Source organism: Salpingoeca rosetta (genome assembly GCF_000188695.1).
Source record: "Salpingoeca rosetta unplaced genomic scaffold supercont1.11, whole genome shotgun sequence".
Taxonomy (NCBI): Eukaryota; class Choanoflagellata; order Craspedida; family Salpingoecidae; genus Salpingoeca; species Salpingoeca rosetta.
This window is the reverse complement of record NW_004754923.1, coordinates 85912-103967: the sequence shown is the minus strand read 5'-3', so window position 1 is coordinate 103967 and position 18056 is coordinate 85912. Positions and strand designations below refer to the sequence as shown.

The 18056-nt window shown below is 53.6% G+C and overlaps 4 protein-coding genes across 4 annotated transcripts; 1 reads left to right on the top strand and 3 right to left on the bottom strand.

The window, feature by feature from the left end:
• Positions 1-126: 126 nt before the first annotated feature.
• Positions 127-6648, bottom strand: PTSG_04715 (Kif3b protein; the record flags this gene model as incomplete). Its single annotated transcript, XM_004993980.1, has 19 exons — positions 6477-6648; positions 6128-6215; positions 5806-5920; positions 5334-5424; positions 5032-5113; positions 4584-4689; positions 4292-4374; positions 4045-4101; positions 3813-3917; positions 3502-3594; positions 3205-3307; positions 2896-2977; positions 2454-2574; positions 2165-2269; positions 1797-1942; positions 1457-1499; positions 957-1060; positions 634-712; positions 127-390 (listed from the first exon to the last, which is right to left on the bottom strand). Coding segments are annotated over exons 1-19 (1983 nt in total), but the record flags the coding sequence as incomplete, so codon positions are not given.
• A 257-nt stretch (positions 6649-6905) lies between these two features.
• PTSG_04714 (uncharacterized protein) lies at positions 6906-10361 on the bottom strand (the record flags this gene model as incomplete). Its single annotated transcript, XM_004993979.1, has 11 exons — positions 6906-7204; positions 7395-7477; positions 7654-7696; positions 7978-8123; positions 8405-8473; positions 8683-8769; positions 9001-9058; positions 9420-9500; positions 9683-9772; positions 9927-9990; positions 10327-10361. The coding sequence occupies 11 exons, from the start codon at positions 10359-10361 to the stop codon at positions 7145-7147; spliced, it is 816 nt and encodes a 271-aa protein (XP_004994036.1). The 3' UTR covers positions 6906-7144.
• A 58-nt stretch (positions 10362-10419) lies between these two features.
• Positions 10420-12204, top strand: PTSG_04713 (methylated-DNA/protein-cysteinemethyltransferase). Its single transcript, XM_004993978.1, has 4 exons — positions 10420-10633; positions 10905-11068; positions 11304-11453; positions 11743-12204. Exons 1-4 carry the CDS (start codon positions 10474-10476, stop codon positions 11797-11799), a joined length of 531 nt encoding a protein of 176 aa, XP_004994035.1. The 5' UTR covers positions 10420-10473; the 3' UTR covers positions 11800-12204.
• Positions 12205-12292: 88 nt separating this feature from the next.
• On the bottom strand, positions 12293-17992 carry PTSG_04712 (histidine-rich glycoprotein; the record flags this gene model as incomplete). Its single annotated transcript, XM_004993977.1, has 13 exons — positions 12293-12421; positions 12625-12732; positions 12945-13047; positions 13206-13301; positions 13828-14714; positions 14923-15012; positions 15243-15371; positions 15485-15886; positions 16089-16586; positions 16851-17036; positions 17296-17390; positions 17497-17590; positions 17825-17992. The coding sequence occupies 13 exons, from the start codon at positions 17990-17992 to the stop codon at positions 12293-12295; spliced, it is 2985 nt and encodes a 994-aa protein (XP_004994034.1).
• Positions 17993-18056: the final 64 nt, after the last annotated feature.

Genomic DNA, 18056 nt, shown 5'->3' with positions numbered 1-18056 from the left:
CCCACAACCAAACCCACAACCAAACCCACAACCACACACGCACACAACATCACACACACGCACGCACACACACACAACACACACGCACGCACACACACACACCCCTACGCCAGAGCATGCACTGACCGGGGCCTTGTTGCCCTCCTGCTGCTTTGCGTCAGGCGCGAGACCAAGAGCGCGCTGCATCTCTTTGTGCTGCGCGTCCGTGCGCATGTAGTTGTTGCCCGTGTGCGGCAGCCCCGGTATCTGCCAGTCGCCAATCTCTTCGTTCCACACGGCCAGCCGCTCAATGGCGTCGGCATACTCCGGCGGTATCCACGAGCTGATGATGAGGTCCTGCAGCTGCACCTCGCACCGCAGTGCATGCAAGTTGTCCTCCAGGCTTTGCAGCTGCACACACACGCGCGCCACGCACAAGGGGTGGAAGGGTGGGGGAATGAACGTGTGCGCGTGTTTGTGTGTGTGTGTGTGTGTGTGTGTGTGTGTGTGCGTGTGTGTGTGTGCATGGGCGGTATAGGTGTGGCTTGATTTCAACAACAGACGAGCAGAGGCAACAAGGGCAAAAAAGTGGTGGTGCAGGCGAACAAATATGGCACGCATCACATGCACACGTACACACAGTAACAGACGCACTTGGCTCTCGTAATCGCTGCGGGTGTCATCCCGCTCCGCCTTGAGGGAAATGTACTGGTCATACAACTTCTTGATTTTGCTGTCGACGTGTGTCGACGTGTGTGTGTGTGTGTGTGTGTGAAGCATATTGGGGGTCAGTATGATGTCATGCGACAAAACCGAGCATGAAGATAGACACAGACACAGACATAGACACAGACACAGACACAGACACAGACACACACACACACACACACACACACACACACACACACACACACAAAGACAGACGCACGGCAAACACGTGGCATTCCCGTGCCCCTCAGCGTTGTGGTTGTACTCACTCTTTCTTGTCGGCCATTTCCTCCTCCAGGCTGCTGTATTTCTTCTCCAGATCCAACTTGATCGCCTCCGCATCCTCCAGCGCACGGTGCAACGTCTCTTGTTGCTGTGCACACATACACATGGTGCACGGTGGGGGCGGTAGTGATGATGATGATGATGATGATGATGATGATGATGATGATGATGATGATGATGATGATGATGATGATGATGATGATGATGAGCATGATGATGATGATGAGCATGATGACGATGATGATGATGATGATGATGATGATGATGATGATGATGATGATGATGATGATGATGATGATGATGATGATGATGATGATGATGATGATGATGATGATGATGATGAGAAGAGGAACGGAGGTGTGACAGATGCACGTTGGTATCGAGGCAAGCTGCCACGCACAAGCGCGTACAACACACACACACACACACACACCACACATGCACAAGGACTCACACATACACACGTACAAATGACTGTACAGACCTGTTGTTTCGCCTCAAGCTCTTGCTGTGCGTCCTCCAGCAACCTGACACCCGAGTGGGTGGTCGGAATTGAGTGGAAGGGAGGTGGCGGTTGTGGTGAGCGGGCACGCTACGACTCGCGAATACACGGGCAGTTCGAACAGACGAACATCACACACGCACCCCCCCCCCCCCAAAAAAAAACACACACACACACACACACACACACAATAGACAATGCGATGAAGCACAGACGAAACAACACACACACACACACACACACACACACACACACACACACACACACACACACACAGGCAAACACTACACAAGCAAACACGAGAGCGACACGGGCATCGTACTTCTCCTGCTCCTTTGCCTTGTCGAGGAGGTTCACACCGCCCACGATGAGTTTGGATTGCACCATGTCCATCTTCTTCTGCAGATTCACGCGCGCCTGGTGCTGTCGTGTCAACTCGTCCTCGCGCTTCTTCAGCGCTTCCTCAGCCTGGTCGTGGTGTTGATGGTGGTGGTAGGTCAGTGTTGGGCGTGAAGGTGGTGGTCATGGGGATGGTAACAATGATGTTGGTGGTGGTGGTGACCGAGTGTGTTTGGGTGCACACGAATGCAAGCGGAGTTTGCATATTTGCGAATGCTTGCTTGTGCTGTTTGCGAATGGACACGTGCCTGGTTGTGCATGCCCACATGGGTGCACGTGTGCATTGCTCACCTTCTCCTTCTCCTCTGCCGCCATGTTCGTCTGCTGCAGCAGCGCTTCCCGCTCCTTGTTGATCTCCGCCTGGATCTCCTCCACTTTGGACGGCGACAGCGGCGCCTGATGCAGAGAGCACATACGCACACACACACAGACGCACAAGCGTGAGCATGAGCCATGAGCGAAACATCCACCATCAGCACCAGCACACACACACATACACACACATGCACACAAAAACACACATGCACACAAAAACACATGCACCCACATCACCACACTGAAGAACACCACCACACCATACCTGGCTCTTCTTGCGGCCTTTGCGGCGCTTTGGCTTCTTCTTCTTGACAACAGTGCCGTCCCAGCCAACAACCTCCTCCTCCTCTTCCTCCGAGCTGTCCTCCTCCTCCTCGTCGCCAGAGCTGTGCATCGCAACACGACAGCACGTGGTGGACATGTGTACATGCAAAGAAACGCAGGAGTGGACGAAGAACAAGAGGTGGGATATGGGGTGAGGAAACGAGAGGGCACAGGGAGGCATCAGCACGCAGATACAAGGACAAAAAAAGCAAAAACAAAGCCAAGAAAGCACGCGGAACACATGCAGACAGGCCGACCGGCACACAACACACCACACCACAACACACCACACAACAACACCACACAACAACACCACAACACACCACACAACAACACCACAACACACCACACCACAACACACCACAACACCGTATGCATTGTACCCTTGAGGTTCGTTTCCCAGCTGTTGCTTCAACTCCTCAATCTGCTTGAGAAATTCGCGCAGCAGTGCGTCCTTGGGATCCTCTGAAGCAAACAAAAGAAGGAGGGAGCAAGAAAACGCGTGGATGATTGGTTTTTACGTGTTGGTGTGCAGGTGTGTGCACATGTATGTGTGTGTGTGTGTGTGTGCGAGAGAGAGAGAGAGAGTGCATGGGAGTTTTCACGAAGAACAATGCGTACCGTGTGACAATGAGTTCATACGCTCAAACACAAACACACACAAACACATTCTGGCGTTGTCGCCCTTGTACCGTTAATCTTGGGCTTGTTCTTGATGCGCTTTGCTCTGTCAGCATAGCGAAGCGTGTTGATCGTCTCGTCGTAGTTGTAGTCGGCAGGCCCAAAGTTGGCAATCTGCGATGATACGAAGAGTGATGGTCGTGGTTGATTGGGAAGTGACCACATGAGTTCTAAACGTGTGCGAGTGAAATACAAGTAATAGCAATACAGCGCGTGCACCTGTCACCACTGACGGCACACTCCACCCAATTCCTCACAAACACACACACACACACACGCACACACGTACCACCAGCACCAACACCAACCATTGTTGTCTTTGCGTTTCCACCGAGCGAGTCCTGGAGGAGACGCGTGAGCTTGCTGTCTCTGTAGGGGATGTGCTTCGACTTGCCGTCAACCTGCAGGCACAGCAGCAGCAGCAGCAGCAGCATGAACAACATGAACAGCAGCAGCAGCAGCAGTAGGTCGTGATGTTGTTGGAGGGGGAGGGTTGAAAACGCACAGGGAAGCTGCACAGCAACACGCAAACAAATGCAAACAAACGCACACGCGCACATATGTCCACACTCGGACACACGCACACACACACACACAGCAACTTCTGGTGCGTGCGCACCAGTGTTGAGATGACGTTTCCAAGACAGGAGAGGGACCAGTTGATCTTGTTCGCCTCCAGCAGCCGCTGCCCCTCCGCTCGCGTCTTCTTCTGCCGCTCAGATCCCTGATGATGATGGTGATGATGATGATGATGATGATGATGATGATGATGATGATGATGATGATTATGCGGTGTGTGTGTGTATTGTGTGTGTGTGTGTGTGTTGCATGTGCACGCTGGTGCCACCGACCGCAAGATCGACGAGATTCAGCTTTCCCATGCGCACGTGCTCCTCCCCATCCTCGCCCTGGACACACACGCGCGTGCGCGCGCACGAGGCGAGGATGATGATTGGTGTGAAAATGCACGGAGGGCCGCCGGGGCTCAAGCATAGAGACAAATCAATCAAGCACACACACACACACACACACACACACACACACACACACACACACACACACACACACACACACACACACACACACACACACACACACCACTTCGCTGCGTTCGATCATGATGGTGAAGACGGCGTGGGAGCGAGAGGATTGCTTGTTCATCTTTGTGGCTCCAACTTTGCCTGCAGGCACAACCAGTACAAGCGTGATACGCGATGCAGTGAGGCGCACGAAGGGTAACGGTGTTTATCATACGTGTCAAAAAGCACAATAGCACACACACACACACGCGCGCGCGCGCGCACGCGCGCACACACACAGATAATTACACAAGTGCATGTGCAGACGCAAACACATACATAAACAAACAAACAAACACACACACACGTACGGTTTGCGTTGCCGTGCGTCATGAGCGTGTCCATGTCCTCCGCACTCTTCACGATCTTTTGTGTCAGCCCCTGAACGAACACACCAGACTCTGGGTGTTCTTTGATCTGCAGCCACAGTGTGTGTCGCGTGTAGGTGTGTGTGCGCGTGCGTGTGTGTGCGTGTGTGTGTGTATGTGCGTGTGCGTGTGTGTGTGTGTGTATGTGCGTGTGCGTGTGCGTGTGTGTGTGTGCGTTTACACGTGTCGCGTGTAGGTGTGTGAGCGAGGGATGTGCCAGGTTGTCAAACACCGACACAGGCGTCCATCATCCACCGGCAGTACTGCCCACCATGTGCCCATGCCCTCCAACAATAGCACCACATGCACAACCAACATCGCAGCACAACACGATTCAAGGTGTTGCCTGTCCCCTCTCTCCGCGTTTGCAAGCATGTGAAGCGTCACGCACGTCCAGTTTCTTGGACACGTCTCCAAGCAGGTCCACAACGTCCTCACAGTAGATCTCAAGATACGAGCAGCGCACAAGGAACCTGTGTTGCGCATGTGTGTGTGTTGCGCATGTGTGTGAATGGTTGTGTGTGTGTACAGTTTTGTGTATGTGCGTGTGTGTGTGTGTGTACGTGGTGAGCTCGTACATACGTACACAACCCACGAACACGCACATATAACACGGTGCACAGTGCGCGGTGCGCAGTGCGTTGGTGTGCTAATATAATAGACCAGAGCAAGCGACGGCAATGACATGCGCACCGAGCGTTTCCCTCGGCCTTTGAGATTTGGCCAAAGATGTGGGCAAAGGAGTTTGGGATGATGCCCCGCTTCTCCGGCACAGACCGCACGCCTGACAGACACGCCACCCGAGGAGGGTGGGGGGGGGGTGGATTGCAAAGTGGTGAACGTGAGACAGAATCGTGCAATGTCAAACTTGGCATTACGTGCGCACGGGCAGCCAGAAAAAACCGCCACATGCTTCATGTCTGCCACTTTGCACACGAGCAAACGCACATGGGCATACACGCAAACCAGCGTGCAAGCTCCCACAAGCAACACACCCACACACACACGCACACACACACACACGTACACACACACGCACGTACACACACGCGCGCGCACGCACAAGCAACACACCCACACACATGCACGCACACACACACATGCACGCACACACGCACACACACACACACACACGCAATCACACACACACACAACACACACACACCTTCCATGGTGTATGTTTTGCCTGTGCCAGTCTGTCCGTATGCAAAGATGGTGCCATTGTAACCTTCCAGTGCAGCCTCGACAATTGGTCTTGCGGTTGTGTTGTACACGTCAACCTGGCACACGAGTGAAGCAAGTTGGGGTGGGGAGTGATGATGTTGTCAGGAGTACAGACTGGCAGCAGAGGGCTGGCATGCATTGGGCACATGCAGGTCGAGCAGCCAATCAAGGAGTGCAATAAAGGATGGCCTGACAAAGATCAATGCAGTTGTGGACATGCAGGCACGCACGAACACACATGAGCTTGAGCTTCTTGCTCCCACCTGTTTGACGTTGGCGTTGAAGGAATGGTCAAAGGAAAACGTCTTCGCTGGCTGTCCTCCGGATGGGTGATTCACTGTCACCGAGCCTCTGGAAAACGTGCCAGTCAAAAGGAGATCAGCTCATGCAATGTCGCACTGCTGTGTCGCGCTGTTGTGTCGCGCAGCTGTGTCATAGCAGCTCACATCGCGCACACATATCCACAACACACGCACACACACACACATCCGCAAACACACACACACACGCACACGCACACACACACATCTCCGCAATCATCCATAAACACACACACATCTCCGCAAACATCCATAAACACACACACACGCACACAACCGCACGCTCCCTCACCGCTGTTCATCCACGGACACGACATTCTTGCAGCCAGTCTCTTCCTCTGTGGTGTTCATCGGGCGCACGCGCACGCACACGCGTACGTTGTCGGCACCTCCAACTTTGCCGCGCATGGTGTGCGTTGGTTTTATGTTAGGTGGTTGTTGGCTGTTGTTGAAGGGCCGTTGCGACGAGCGAAAAACTGGCCACGACAGCATAAACTGGGTTTGTTTAGGTTTCGCGACTGTTGTGACATGACGTGAACATGATGTCACTGATGCACATTGCGTGTCATGGTCACGTTCACACCATACAGAACACTGACGTGTATTTGTACTTCATGTCACTCCAGAAACACTCGAACAAAGGCCCAAAGGGCAACCCACAAACCAGAGTCAAATATGTACAAACGAAAGAGCCCAAGCTAGCTCACCAACAGACAGAACTCTACCTCGCACACTCTCGTGCTCGTGAGCCTCACACGCACACAAACCAAACTAAACACACACACACACATACGCACACCACATGTTCATATCCACGTGGTTCGTTTTACTTTGACACAAACGCAACAAGAGGCTCCTGCTATGTACACAAATACACGCCAACACAACGCAGAACAACACAACGGAGACGTGCAGAGGAGACACGGGTCGGAGATGCTGCGGAACAAACTCAACACTGTTTCAAAAGTCAGAACCAGACTCATCATCCGAATCAAGGTACTCGTCCGGCACATAAAACTCCTGCAACATGTGGCATGATGCGCGTGCACGCATGGGTGCGAAATGAAGTGTTGCGAATCAGTGTGACAATGTAACAACATGACAAAGTCACGTGGTGTCGTGTTTTGTTCAATTCAGCCAACCCCCCCCCCCACTACGAGCACACACACACACACACACACACACACACACACACAATGATGGTGTGCACCTGATCTTTGGCTGGCGCTGCTGATGTCTCCGTTGACGATCCCACGGTCTTTGCTCGCTTGACCTTTTGCTCTTCGCCCCCAGCTGGTAACATAACAACACACAGACACACATGGATGCCAAGCAGATGGCGTGTTGGGTGCGTGTGCATGTGAGAAAGGCACAACACGCAATATGAGCTGGACCCAGATATGTAGAACAGGAAGCATGAAAGCCGGGGAGCAAGTGGCACTGCAGTCGAGGATTGGCGTGAGGCGCACCTTCACTTGCAGTCAACCCTTCCTCATCTTCCGCAGAGGTGCGCTAGTCAGAAAGTGAGTGAGTGAGTGAGTGAGTGAGTGAGTGAGTGAGTGAGTGCGCATGTGTGTGTTGGTAACAACAACAACAACAACAACAACAACTTAAACAACAACAACAACAACAACAACTTAAACAACAACAACCACAACCACAACAACAACAACCACAACTTAAACAACAACTTAAACAACAACAACAACTTAAACAACAACAACAACTTAAACAACAACAACAACAACAACTTAAACAACAACAACAACAACAACAACAAGCGCATTCATTACCTGCTGTAGCAGCGCTGCTGTTGGCGGTTCGGCTGACGGCTGGTGCTGCAACTGCTGCTGGAAGAATGTCGTTGCCTCATGCTCCTCGTCTTCCCCATCACCCGCACCGCCACCGCCTACTCGCGCCACTCGCCGCTGCTTCATCTCTGCGCAATAAATAAACACCATTTGCACCACGAGCAAGTCCAAGAGAAGCAAATGGGGGTCTTATGAATTGGGAGGCGGGGAGGCAATGAAGGTGCTTTGCATGGATGCGGTTGTGGTTCTGTGTGTACATGAATGTGTGTGTTGTGTATATGTGTGCGTGTGTGTGTATGTGTGTGTTTGTGTTGTGTGTGTGTGTGTGTGTGTGTGTGTGTGTGTGTGTGTGTGTGTGTGTGTGTGTGTGTGTGCGTGTGTGTGTGTTGTGTGTGTATGTGTGTCACACCTGCGGCGACGGAGGGGAGGATGCCACTGTTGAGCTCCATCTCCTGCGGATATGGGCGTCGCGGATCATCTGCACGCAACATGCAAGTGAGTTGCGTTTGGAAGCACATGGCATCACACACACGCACATGGAGAAAGATGGATGAATGGATAGAGTGTGTGTGTGTGTGAGTGAGAGAGACGCATGTAGACACACACACACACACACACACACGCACATTGGTGCGCACACAGGCAGACACACACATACACGTACACGTACACATACACACACAATACCGGCGTTCCAGTGCTTTGGCGCAGAAGTGGCGTATGAAGTGCTGATGAGGTGGGCGTACCGCAGCAGCACACCCACATCCAAATTGGCTGCAGGGACAGCAAGTCGAAGGAATGGCAGCAGAAACAGGGAGGTCATGGCATGTCAGCATGTTGGAGCAGCTGCATAGTGTAAAACGACGCCGCGATAATTTTCCAAATACGCAAGCATGAGCTCAGACACCTCAACACACATCCATACGCGTCCAAGTACATACGGGACACGGTGTCACATGCAGCCTCTCCCTCTCCATCCACGGCAGGGAAGGGCTGAGTACGCACTGTGTTCTGCCCGTTCGACGTGCGCCAACTTCTTCTTGGAGAGGTGTACGACTTCATCCTGTTCACGGACACAACGAGGCATAAAGGCGACGGAGGAGATGAAGAGCAAGAGCAACAACAAGAACATGGACATGAACATGAACAACAACAACAACAACAACAACAACAACAACAACAACAACAACAAGAACATGAACATGAACAACAACAACAACAACAACAACAACAACAACAACAACAACAACAACAACAACAACAACAACAACAACAACAACAACAACAACAACATAAAAACGAACACGAACAAGAACAAGACCAGCAGCAACAGCAGATGATAAGTGCTGCGGCGTAATCACACGATCACATGCACATACGCACAACAATTGGCTGTGCTCAAGGGTGGCTTCTGACAGACTGACCAGCGATGCTTCGACGGACCGTAACCTCGTCAATTCCTGGCGCGTCTTTTCTTCCCTGGATTGCTGTGCTTTCCGCAGCGCCTGGCACCCAGCGAGCATTCGTGTTCATCGTGTGCGCAGTGGTGAGGGAGATGGTGAGGGACATAATGAGGGACACAATGAGGGACACAATGAGGGACATAATGAATGAGGGAAGTGCTGCAAACACGACACGGCAGCTACGCACGCACACGACACAGGAGTGGAGTAGGACGCATTCACACCTGAATCTGGCGCTGCAAGTCTATTCTGTGGTCATAGAGCTCAGCGACGTCCGTGAGGCGCCGCTGTGTGTGCTCCAACGCTCGCAACAACTGTTGACCCAACAACACCATGGACCACCCCTATCAGTACGTGCACACACACACACACACACACACACACACACGCACACACACACACACACACACACACACACACGCACACACACACACACACACAAGCGCACGTTTGTGACTCGACACAAACCTCCTTGCATTTCGTGGCGGCATGTGCAGGCACAGGCCATTGCCGAACTGCCTCAAACAGTTGTCTTTGACAAACAACAAGCGCGGGTGTAAGTGTGAGTGTGTGTGCGCGTGTGTGTAAGTGTGTGTGTGTGTAAGTGTGTGTGTGTGTGTGTGTGCAAGTGTGCGCGCGCATGCATGTGGAAGGAAAGAGGTGTAGTCATCGACTGACAAGCGCGCGCTGCAATGCTCGTGTTCGGAACGTTGTTGAAGCTGGGAGCGAACGTGTGTGCTATGGCAGAGCAGTCAACCAAATACTACAGCAAGAACAAAACAACAACATCACCACCCGCAGCAGCATTACAACCCAAAGAATCCAAGCAGGCAAAGCAAGCCCGGGCAAGGCAAGATCGCTCGCTCACTTTGACAGCGCCCCAAAGCGCTCCAAGTCATCCATCGTCGTTGTTGTCTGTTGTGGTTGTAGAAAATCGTGCGCTGATGCGGTGAATTTTCGGCGACACTGGGCGGACGAGGCGGTGGATCAACACCACAACAGCAGCAGCACAGCGATGGCGAAGAGGAACGCATCACGTGGCGAGGAAGGAAAGACGGCACAGGATGGCTGCGATGGCGTCGAGCACGCGAATGCTGATAACCGCGGTGGACATGCCAATAGCAAGAGGGCAAAGCAAGAAGAGAAGCCGAAACCGCAGGTGTCTGCGTTTCGAGGTATGTGTTTGCATCTGGGTTTGGTGTGCGTGTGTGTGTGCCTCTGTGTGTTGTGTGTCATGTGTTGCGTGTTGTGTATGTGTGTGTTTGCATGTGAGTGTTTTTGAGGTTCTGTGTGCGACTCTCTATGCGCGCGCACCTGTGTGGGTGTTCTCTACTCGACGGGACGACTGCTGTTTGTTTGTTCTTCAATGGCAAGTCAATCCATCACCAACTCACCATCCTCCATCTCATAAACACATACACATCAACACACACACACACATGGTAGCGCGTGTGTTTGAGCTAGTGCGGAGGGTTCCGGAGGGAAAGGTGACAACCTACGGGCGCCTGGCTCGAGCCTTGGATTGTGGCAGTGCCCAGGCCATTGGACAAGCCATGCGGCACAACCCGTTTGCCATGCTCAACTACACGGCGCCACCTTATCCGCCCGAGGTATATCTGTGCGCTGTGCTGTGTTGTATGCCCATGGTTGCGTGAGCGTGCTGTGTTGTGTGTGTGTGTGTGTGTGTGTGTGTGTGTGTGTGTGTGTGCTTGTATGCTCATGGCTGGGTGTGCGTGCTGTGTTGTGTGCGGATTCATGATAGAATGTCGTTTGAGTGGTTTCTTGGCTCCTCCTCCGTTGATTTCTGCATCTAACGTACATGCGGTGCCCCTGCACCCAATGCAGATGGTGCCGTGCCATCGCGTGATTGCATCCAGTCGCGCTCTCGGCGGGTTCAGCGGCCAAACCGATCCAAAGTCGAAACAGCTTTGCAACAAAGTGTCGCTGCTCAAGAAGGAAGGAGTCACCTTTGAGAAGAAGCGCGGCAAGACCCTGGTAGGCTACTGTGCGCGCGCGCGTGTGTGTGCATGTATGAGAGTGTTCATGGACGTGTTGTGTGTTGTGTTTGTGTGTGAGTTGTGTGTGTGTGTGTGTGTGTGTGTGTGTGTGTGTGTGTGTGTGTGTGTGTGTGTGTGTGTGTGTGTGTGTGTGTGTGTGTGTGTGTGTGTGTGTGTGGGTGTGGGTGTGGGTGTGTGGGTGTTCGTGCGTTCTGGTATGACACTGCAAGTGCAGTTGTGCGTGCCAGTGCAGGTTTCATCCTCATCCTCGTTTCCCTTGCCTCCAGGTGAAGGAAGAGTGCATTGTTGATCCGCCTAAGGATAAGCCCAAAGGCAAGCCATGACGTACCCGACCCTGCGCAACCTAGGCCGTGCCGGAGCTCAGAGAGCTGCGAGGAGGCGAACGTGCCTGCCACTACTCCCACTGCTTCTGCCACTGGTGTTCTGCCACTGCCACTGTTACTACTGCTGTTACTGCCACTGTCACTGCTGCTGTTACTGCCACTGTTACTGCTGCGACTGTTACTGTTGAGCGCTGAACGTGTCGCGGGGCTGATGATACGGGAGTGTGCATTTGAGTTTTAATTGGCCGTTAAGAGAGAAACAGATGCCAATATGCGTTGGAATGAAATCGAAATCATTCACGTAATGTTGTAACAAGCACACATGGGCATTCACATGCGCTATGAAAGAACGCACAACACAAATGGATGGCCAGAGCCACGTGCAGGGGAATAAACCATGCAAAACACACAGCCATGATGAATGGCAGTGACCAAACACACATACACACGTACAAAACACGCACACACACACACACAACACACAGCACACACATCACTCGAAGCGGTACGAGTAGTATTGGTCTGCAAGCTCCTGCGTCCCCTTCCTCCTCTTCACCACGTCGTTCTTGCGCGCACCGCCCATAAACTGCACGAGGTGTGACCGCTGCATCGCCTGGAACACCTGCCATCGCCATGATGGTGACAAGGACGTTGCCGATCGTGGTGGTGGTGATGATCACGTGAGTGATACGTGAGGGCTACATGACTTGAAGACACATTTGAGGACACACAAGAGCACGGTCGCACTGGCAGTTTGATCACACACACATATGTACTCACGGGCGCATATTCACACACACACACACACACAACACACGCACACACCTTGACGCTGCGGTCTGGGACGCGGGTGGCTGCTTTCTTCTGGTTCACGAGCTGTGACAGCTCATAGAGCAGCGTTTGCGTCTCCTGGGTGAAGCAGTAAAACTCCTCCTGCACAATACACACGCACACGGATGCATACACAATTGCGACATGTCAGTACGGCAATTCACTCACGCAGTGCCAACGTGTAACAACACGTCAGCCGGCCCCCCACACACACACACACTCACATACAACACATACACACATACACAACACACACACATACAACACATACACACATATACACACACACTCAGAGCGCTCAGAAATCATCGTACCACTTGGCTCTCGCTGTCTGTGAGTGACTGGAGCTTTGCCCTGTATGCAAGGTAGAGCTCATATGCTTCCCGGAACTGCTTGGCGAGAGCAAGGCGACCGCACCTGTGCATATCAGACGTTGTGATGTGAGGGACATGAGTGATGGGAGCTGGAATGGCTGCCGGACGTGGAATGACTGTGATGGGTGTGTCTGCCGCATTCGAGGGTGCTGATGGGTGGAACAGCAAGATGAGAGCGTGCAAGTGTGCGTGGGTGCGTACCGCTGTGCACATGTGACGGCGAGGGCGGCGGCATCTACTTGAGAGTCGTCGTCACTTCCAGCTGCCGTCATCTCGCCGCTCAACACGCGCATGCGCCTGACATTGCACAAACACGCACAAACACACACACACACACAGCACAAAGCAATTGCGTGTGTCAGGGGTGCAGCAGCATAATCTTGACACGACAGGATAGCGACCAACACAAACACACTTGGAGACCGAAACAGAGCAGTATGCACGCACTCACATGAACAAACGCAACCATGACACAAACAAGGCACAAACACACACACACACACACTCTCTCTCTCTCTCACGTACACACAAACCCCATCCCCTCCCACACACACACACACACACACACACACACACACTCTCTCTCTCTCTCTCTCTCTCTCTCTCTCTCACGTACACACAAACCCCATCCCCTCCCACACACACACACACACACACACACACACACACACACACACACACACTCTCTCTCTCTCTCTCTCTCTCTCACGTACACACAAACCCCCATCCCCTCCCACACACACACACACACACACACACACACACACACACGCTCACGCACACACACACACACACACACACTCACGCTCACACACACACACACCTTGATCCATCCTTTGCTGTGAAGTGCACGATGACCTGCACGTTGAGCTGCTGTCCCGGCAACACCGCCGCCTTGTCCACGTCGAAACACAACGCGAGATCGCTGTTGTTCGTCACGTTGCCCACATCCAGTTTGAGTGATGTGGTTCGAGTGGCTGCTGAGCGCTTCTGGCTCCTTTTGTGATGTCGTGACGCCGATGGCGACAGCGGCGGCGCACTCGCAACTTTGCCAGGCGAGGATGACGCTGGCGATGACAATGCCGAGCTGTTCTTGCCCGCGGTACTGCCCTTCTTCATTGCATCATCACCACCACCCGCAGTATTGCTCTTCGTCTCCGTTGTGTCCTTCATTGTCGTCGCGGCAGCGGCGCCGCTGAGACCGTCAATGTCACTGCGAAGGCGGCAGCACGCCGGCATGCGAATGTCCACGAGCACATTTCGCGCCACCAGTTCGTCTTGCGAGAGCGCACGAATCTGGCGCGCAAGCTCAAGCGGGTTGAGCGTCACAACGGACCCGCCTGACGCAATCGCACATGCGGACACGTGCTCCAGCTGCGACTCCTGGCCCTCTGTTCCGATGATGCGGATGACAGTACCACCCTCCTTCGCGCGCTCGCCGATGGTGGAGTAGAAGGCGGTGTCTGCTGAGTACGTGTCCATTCGGCCAACGCCAACGTTCGGCAGTCCATCCGTGCACAGGAACAGCTCCGACTTGTCTGCCAACGACGCTGCGAGCGCGGTGCCCGTGACGAGTGCGGGTCCGAGTGCCGTGGAGTCGCGAGGATGGAGGCTTTTGATGAGCGCGCGCCACTCGTCGAGACAGGCGGAGATGGACGGCGCGTCTGTCACCGCCGCACGTGGCGCTCCCTCCCACACGGCCTCCGTCACCTGATATGTGGTTGTGTGTGTGTGTGTGTGTGTGTGTGTGTGTGTGTGTGTGTGTGTGTGTGTGTGTGTGTGTACGTGTGTGTGTGAGCTCAAAAGGTTGAACTGCTGATTGGGGTTCTCAACACTTGTGGCACACGTACAGATACATCTGCGCAGAGAACGCAAACACAGCCAAGGACACCAGGTCCTGCACACAGCCGCAGCTTACGCTCTTGTTGGCGTCGAGCGGGACGGGGGCCGCTGTTGGAGAGCCGTACACGGACACGGAGCTGCAGAACGTCACCAGCACAACACGGCGCTGTACAACCATCACCACATGTGTGCAACGCGTGAGGTTTGCGTGAAGCTCGCCAAAGCAGAGAGATAGATAGATAGATAGATAGATAGATAGATAGATAGATAGATAGATAGATAGATAGATAGATAGATAGATAGATAGATAGATAGATAGAACTGCACAGGCCATGCAATGCACGCGTACACGTGATGACACACACACACACACATACACACAAGCTGCGTGCGTACGTTTGGGGCCGTTACGGCGAGGTGTTCCAGCTGGCGGATGATGGCGGTCTTGAGGCAGTCGAGGCGCGACACGTGCTTGGTGCCAGAGGCAGCGCCGCCGCCGCCACTACGAAGGTTGGCCCACTCCGCCTGTGGTGTACCGGTGCAGGGGCGGGCGTCATGATATGAGTTTATGCTTGCTCCATCACACACACACATACACACACACACACACACACACACACACACACACACACACACACCTGCAGGTCTGGGACGGGCAGCGTGGTGGCCATGGAGCCACTGATATCGAGGCAAAACACGACGGGCATGTTATCAAGCTCCTGCTGCTGCTGCTGCTGCTGCTGCTTCAGTGCATTGTCGTTGTCGGTGGCGGTGGCGAGCGGTGACGGCGTGAGCTCAAAGTCAGCACAGTCGAGATATGGGAAGTGCTCCGTGTTCAGATCAACGTGTGCGTTCACATGTCCGCATAGTGCACACGCCCACGCGTGCGCGTTCTTGTCCTGTCCAGCGCTCGATGGCGTTGGTGATGTTGGTGGCGCGGAGTTGATGCTCGACTTGGTGAGGACGGCGTTGCACCCCATGCAGTGGACAGGCGACACGTCAAATGGCTCAAACCCTTTGCCCAGCGCCCCAAACTGCACCTAAAGCGTCGAGAACAGCACGCACGCATTGCACAGTTGTGTGTGTGTGTGTGTGTGTGTGTGTGTGTGTGTGTGTGTGTGTGTGTGTGTGTGTGTGTGTGTGTGTGCATGGTACCACGCAAGCCTGACTCGCTGTGTAGACAGCACAAGTTGAATGAGCCTGCAATGCATGATTCACCACCACAGCCAGCCGCACACGAACCACAATTCCGTTAGTGGTGACGCCATGGATCTTGATGGTCGGCTGTGAGCTCTTCTCCTTCTGCTCCTTCTGCGACGATGACGACGACGACGGTGACGCTGCAGTGGTGACAGTCCCTGGTGCTGCTAGCGCATTGGATGGTGATGGTGGTGGGCTGCGAGAAGTGAAGAGCGAGCGCATCTTCGACCAAAACCCACCAGCGCGCGTATGCGTATCACCACCTGCACTGCCTTGTTGTTGTTGCTGCTGCTGCTGCTGCTGCTGCTGCTGCTGCTGGCCAGTGTGACCCTTTGTCTTGTGCTTCGTGTTCGTCTTCGTCTTCTTCATCTTCTTCTTGCTCTGGGTGGTTGCAGCAATGCGCGCCCCCAGGCCGGGGATGGTAACAAACTTCCGATACGAGTCTTCAATTGTCGGGTCGTATTGCTCCACAAACACACCCTGCACAAACTGCACCGTTAAGGCGGATTTGCCAACACCGCCGCTGCCGAGCACGCTCACCTGCACATGGACCCGTGTGTGTGTGTGTGTAGGTGTGTGTGTGTGTGTGTGTGTGTGTGTGTGTGTGTGTGTGTGTGTGTGTGTGTGTGTGTGTGTGCGCGCGCGTTGGGGATGGTGTTGAGCATCTGCTGCAAGGTATGACGCATACGCACGTACACACACACACATACACACAAACACACACATATGCACACACATGCATACACATGCACAGCGTCGTGTAGGTGTTGAACAAGCAAGTCCAGCACGACTTTTGCAGTCTACCTTGCAATCACGCAAGACGGTGCCGATCTGTGAGAGGACGGCCTCCACGAACACTTGCTCCACGTTGACACGCGTGCGAGCAGATGTCTCGAAGAACAAGCAGCCGAGGCTGTCTGCAAACTGCTGCCCTTCCATCGTCGACACCGCACGCTCGTGCTCCAAGTCGGCCTTGTTGCCCACAAGCACCTGCAATGGGATGTGCGTGTGCATATGTGTGCATGTTCGTGCATGCGTGTGTGTGTGTGAAAGTGTGTAAGTGTGTGCGTGGATGTGTGTAAGTGTTTAAGTGTGCGTGAATAGGTGCATGTGTGTGAAAGAGAGAGACAGAGAGTGTGTGTGTATGCATAGGCGATCCAGCACATATGCTACCATGCTTCGCAAACCGAAGCCATTCATGCCTACAACTGCAGACAGTTCCCAAATCCGTACGATGTGCTTGCCGTACCATGGGAAGCCTGCCTTGGATGTCGTTGATGCGTCGGAGAAAAGTTGGCAGCATCTGCGCCTCGGCGAAGGTATCACGGCGCGTAATGTCGTACACTGTAAGCAACACGCAAGGCGTTGGAGGGGGGGTGTGAGAGAGGGGGGGGTTAATGCCGTTTCGTGAACAACCAGCGCGCGCATACACACACACATACACACTCACCGATGACAAAGGCGTTGCTCTGGCGCATGTAAAGGTCTCGCAGTCCAGAGAACTCTTCTTGACCAGCCGTGTCCAGAATGTCCAGGATGCATGTCTACGATGGTAGACATGGAGTGGGATTGGGCGTGCTGGCGTGAGTGGCTGATTGACAACAGACCCTCAAACCGTGCACAGTGACACGCACACACACACACGCACAAACACACGCACACACGCAATCACAGGCGCACATTCGCATACACGCACAGACGCACACACACGTACACAAACACAAAACGCACACAACGCACACAACGCACACAACCCACACATGTTCACGATCACTCACATCTCCCTCCAACTTGTAGGAGAAACGCGGCGCAGGTGCGGTGGACGTCTTGTTGTTGCTCCTGCCGTTGGTGGCTGGAAGGGACTCGTATGCCTTGCGAAGGTCTTCCACTTCCACATCCTTTGGTGTGCCTGCCCGGGCCACGCTGTTGCACAGAACCAGTGCCATGGTGCCGGTTGCTACAGCTGGTGATAGTCAGTGCTCTTGAAACTTGTCTGGCTGGCTGGTTGTC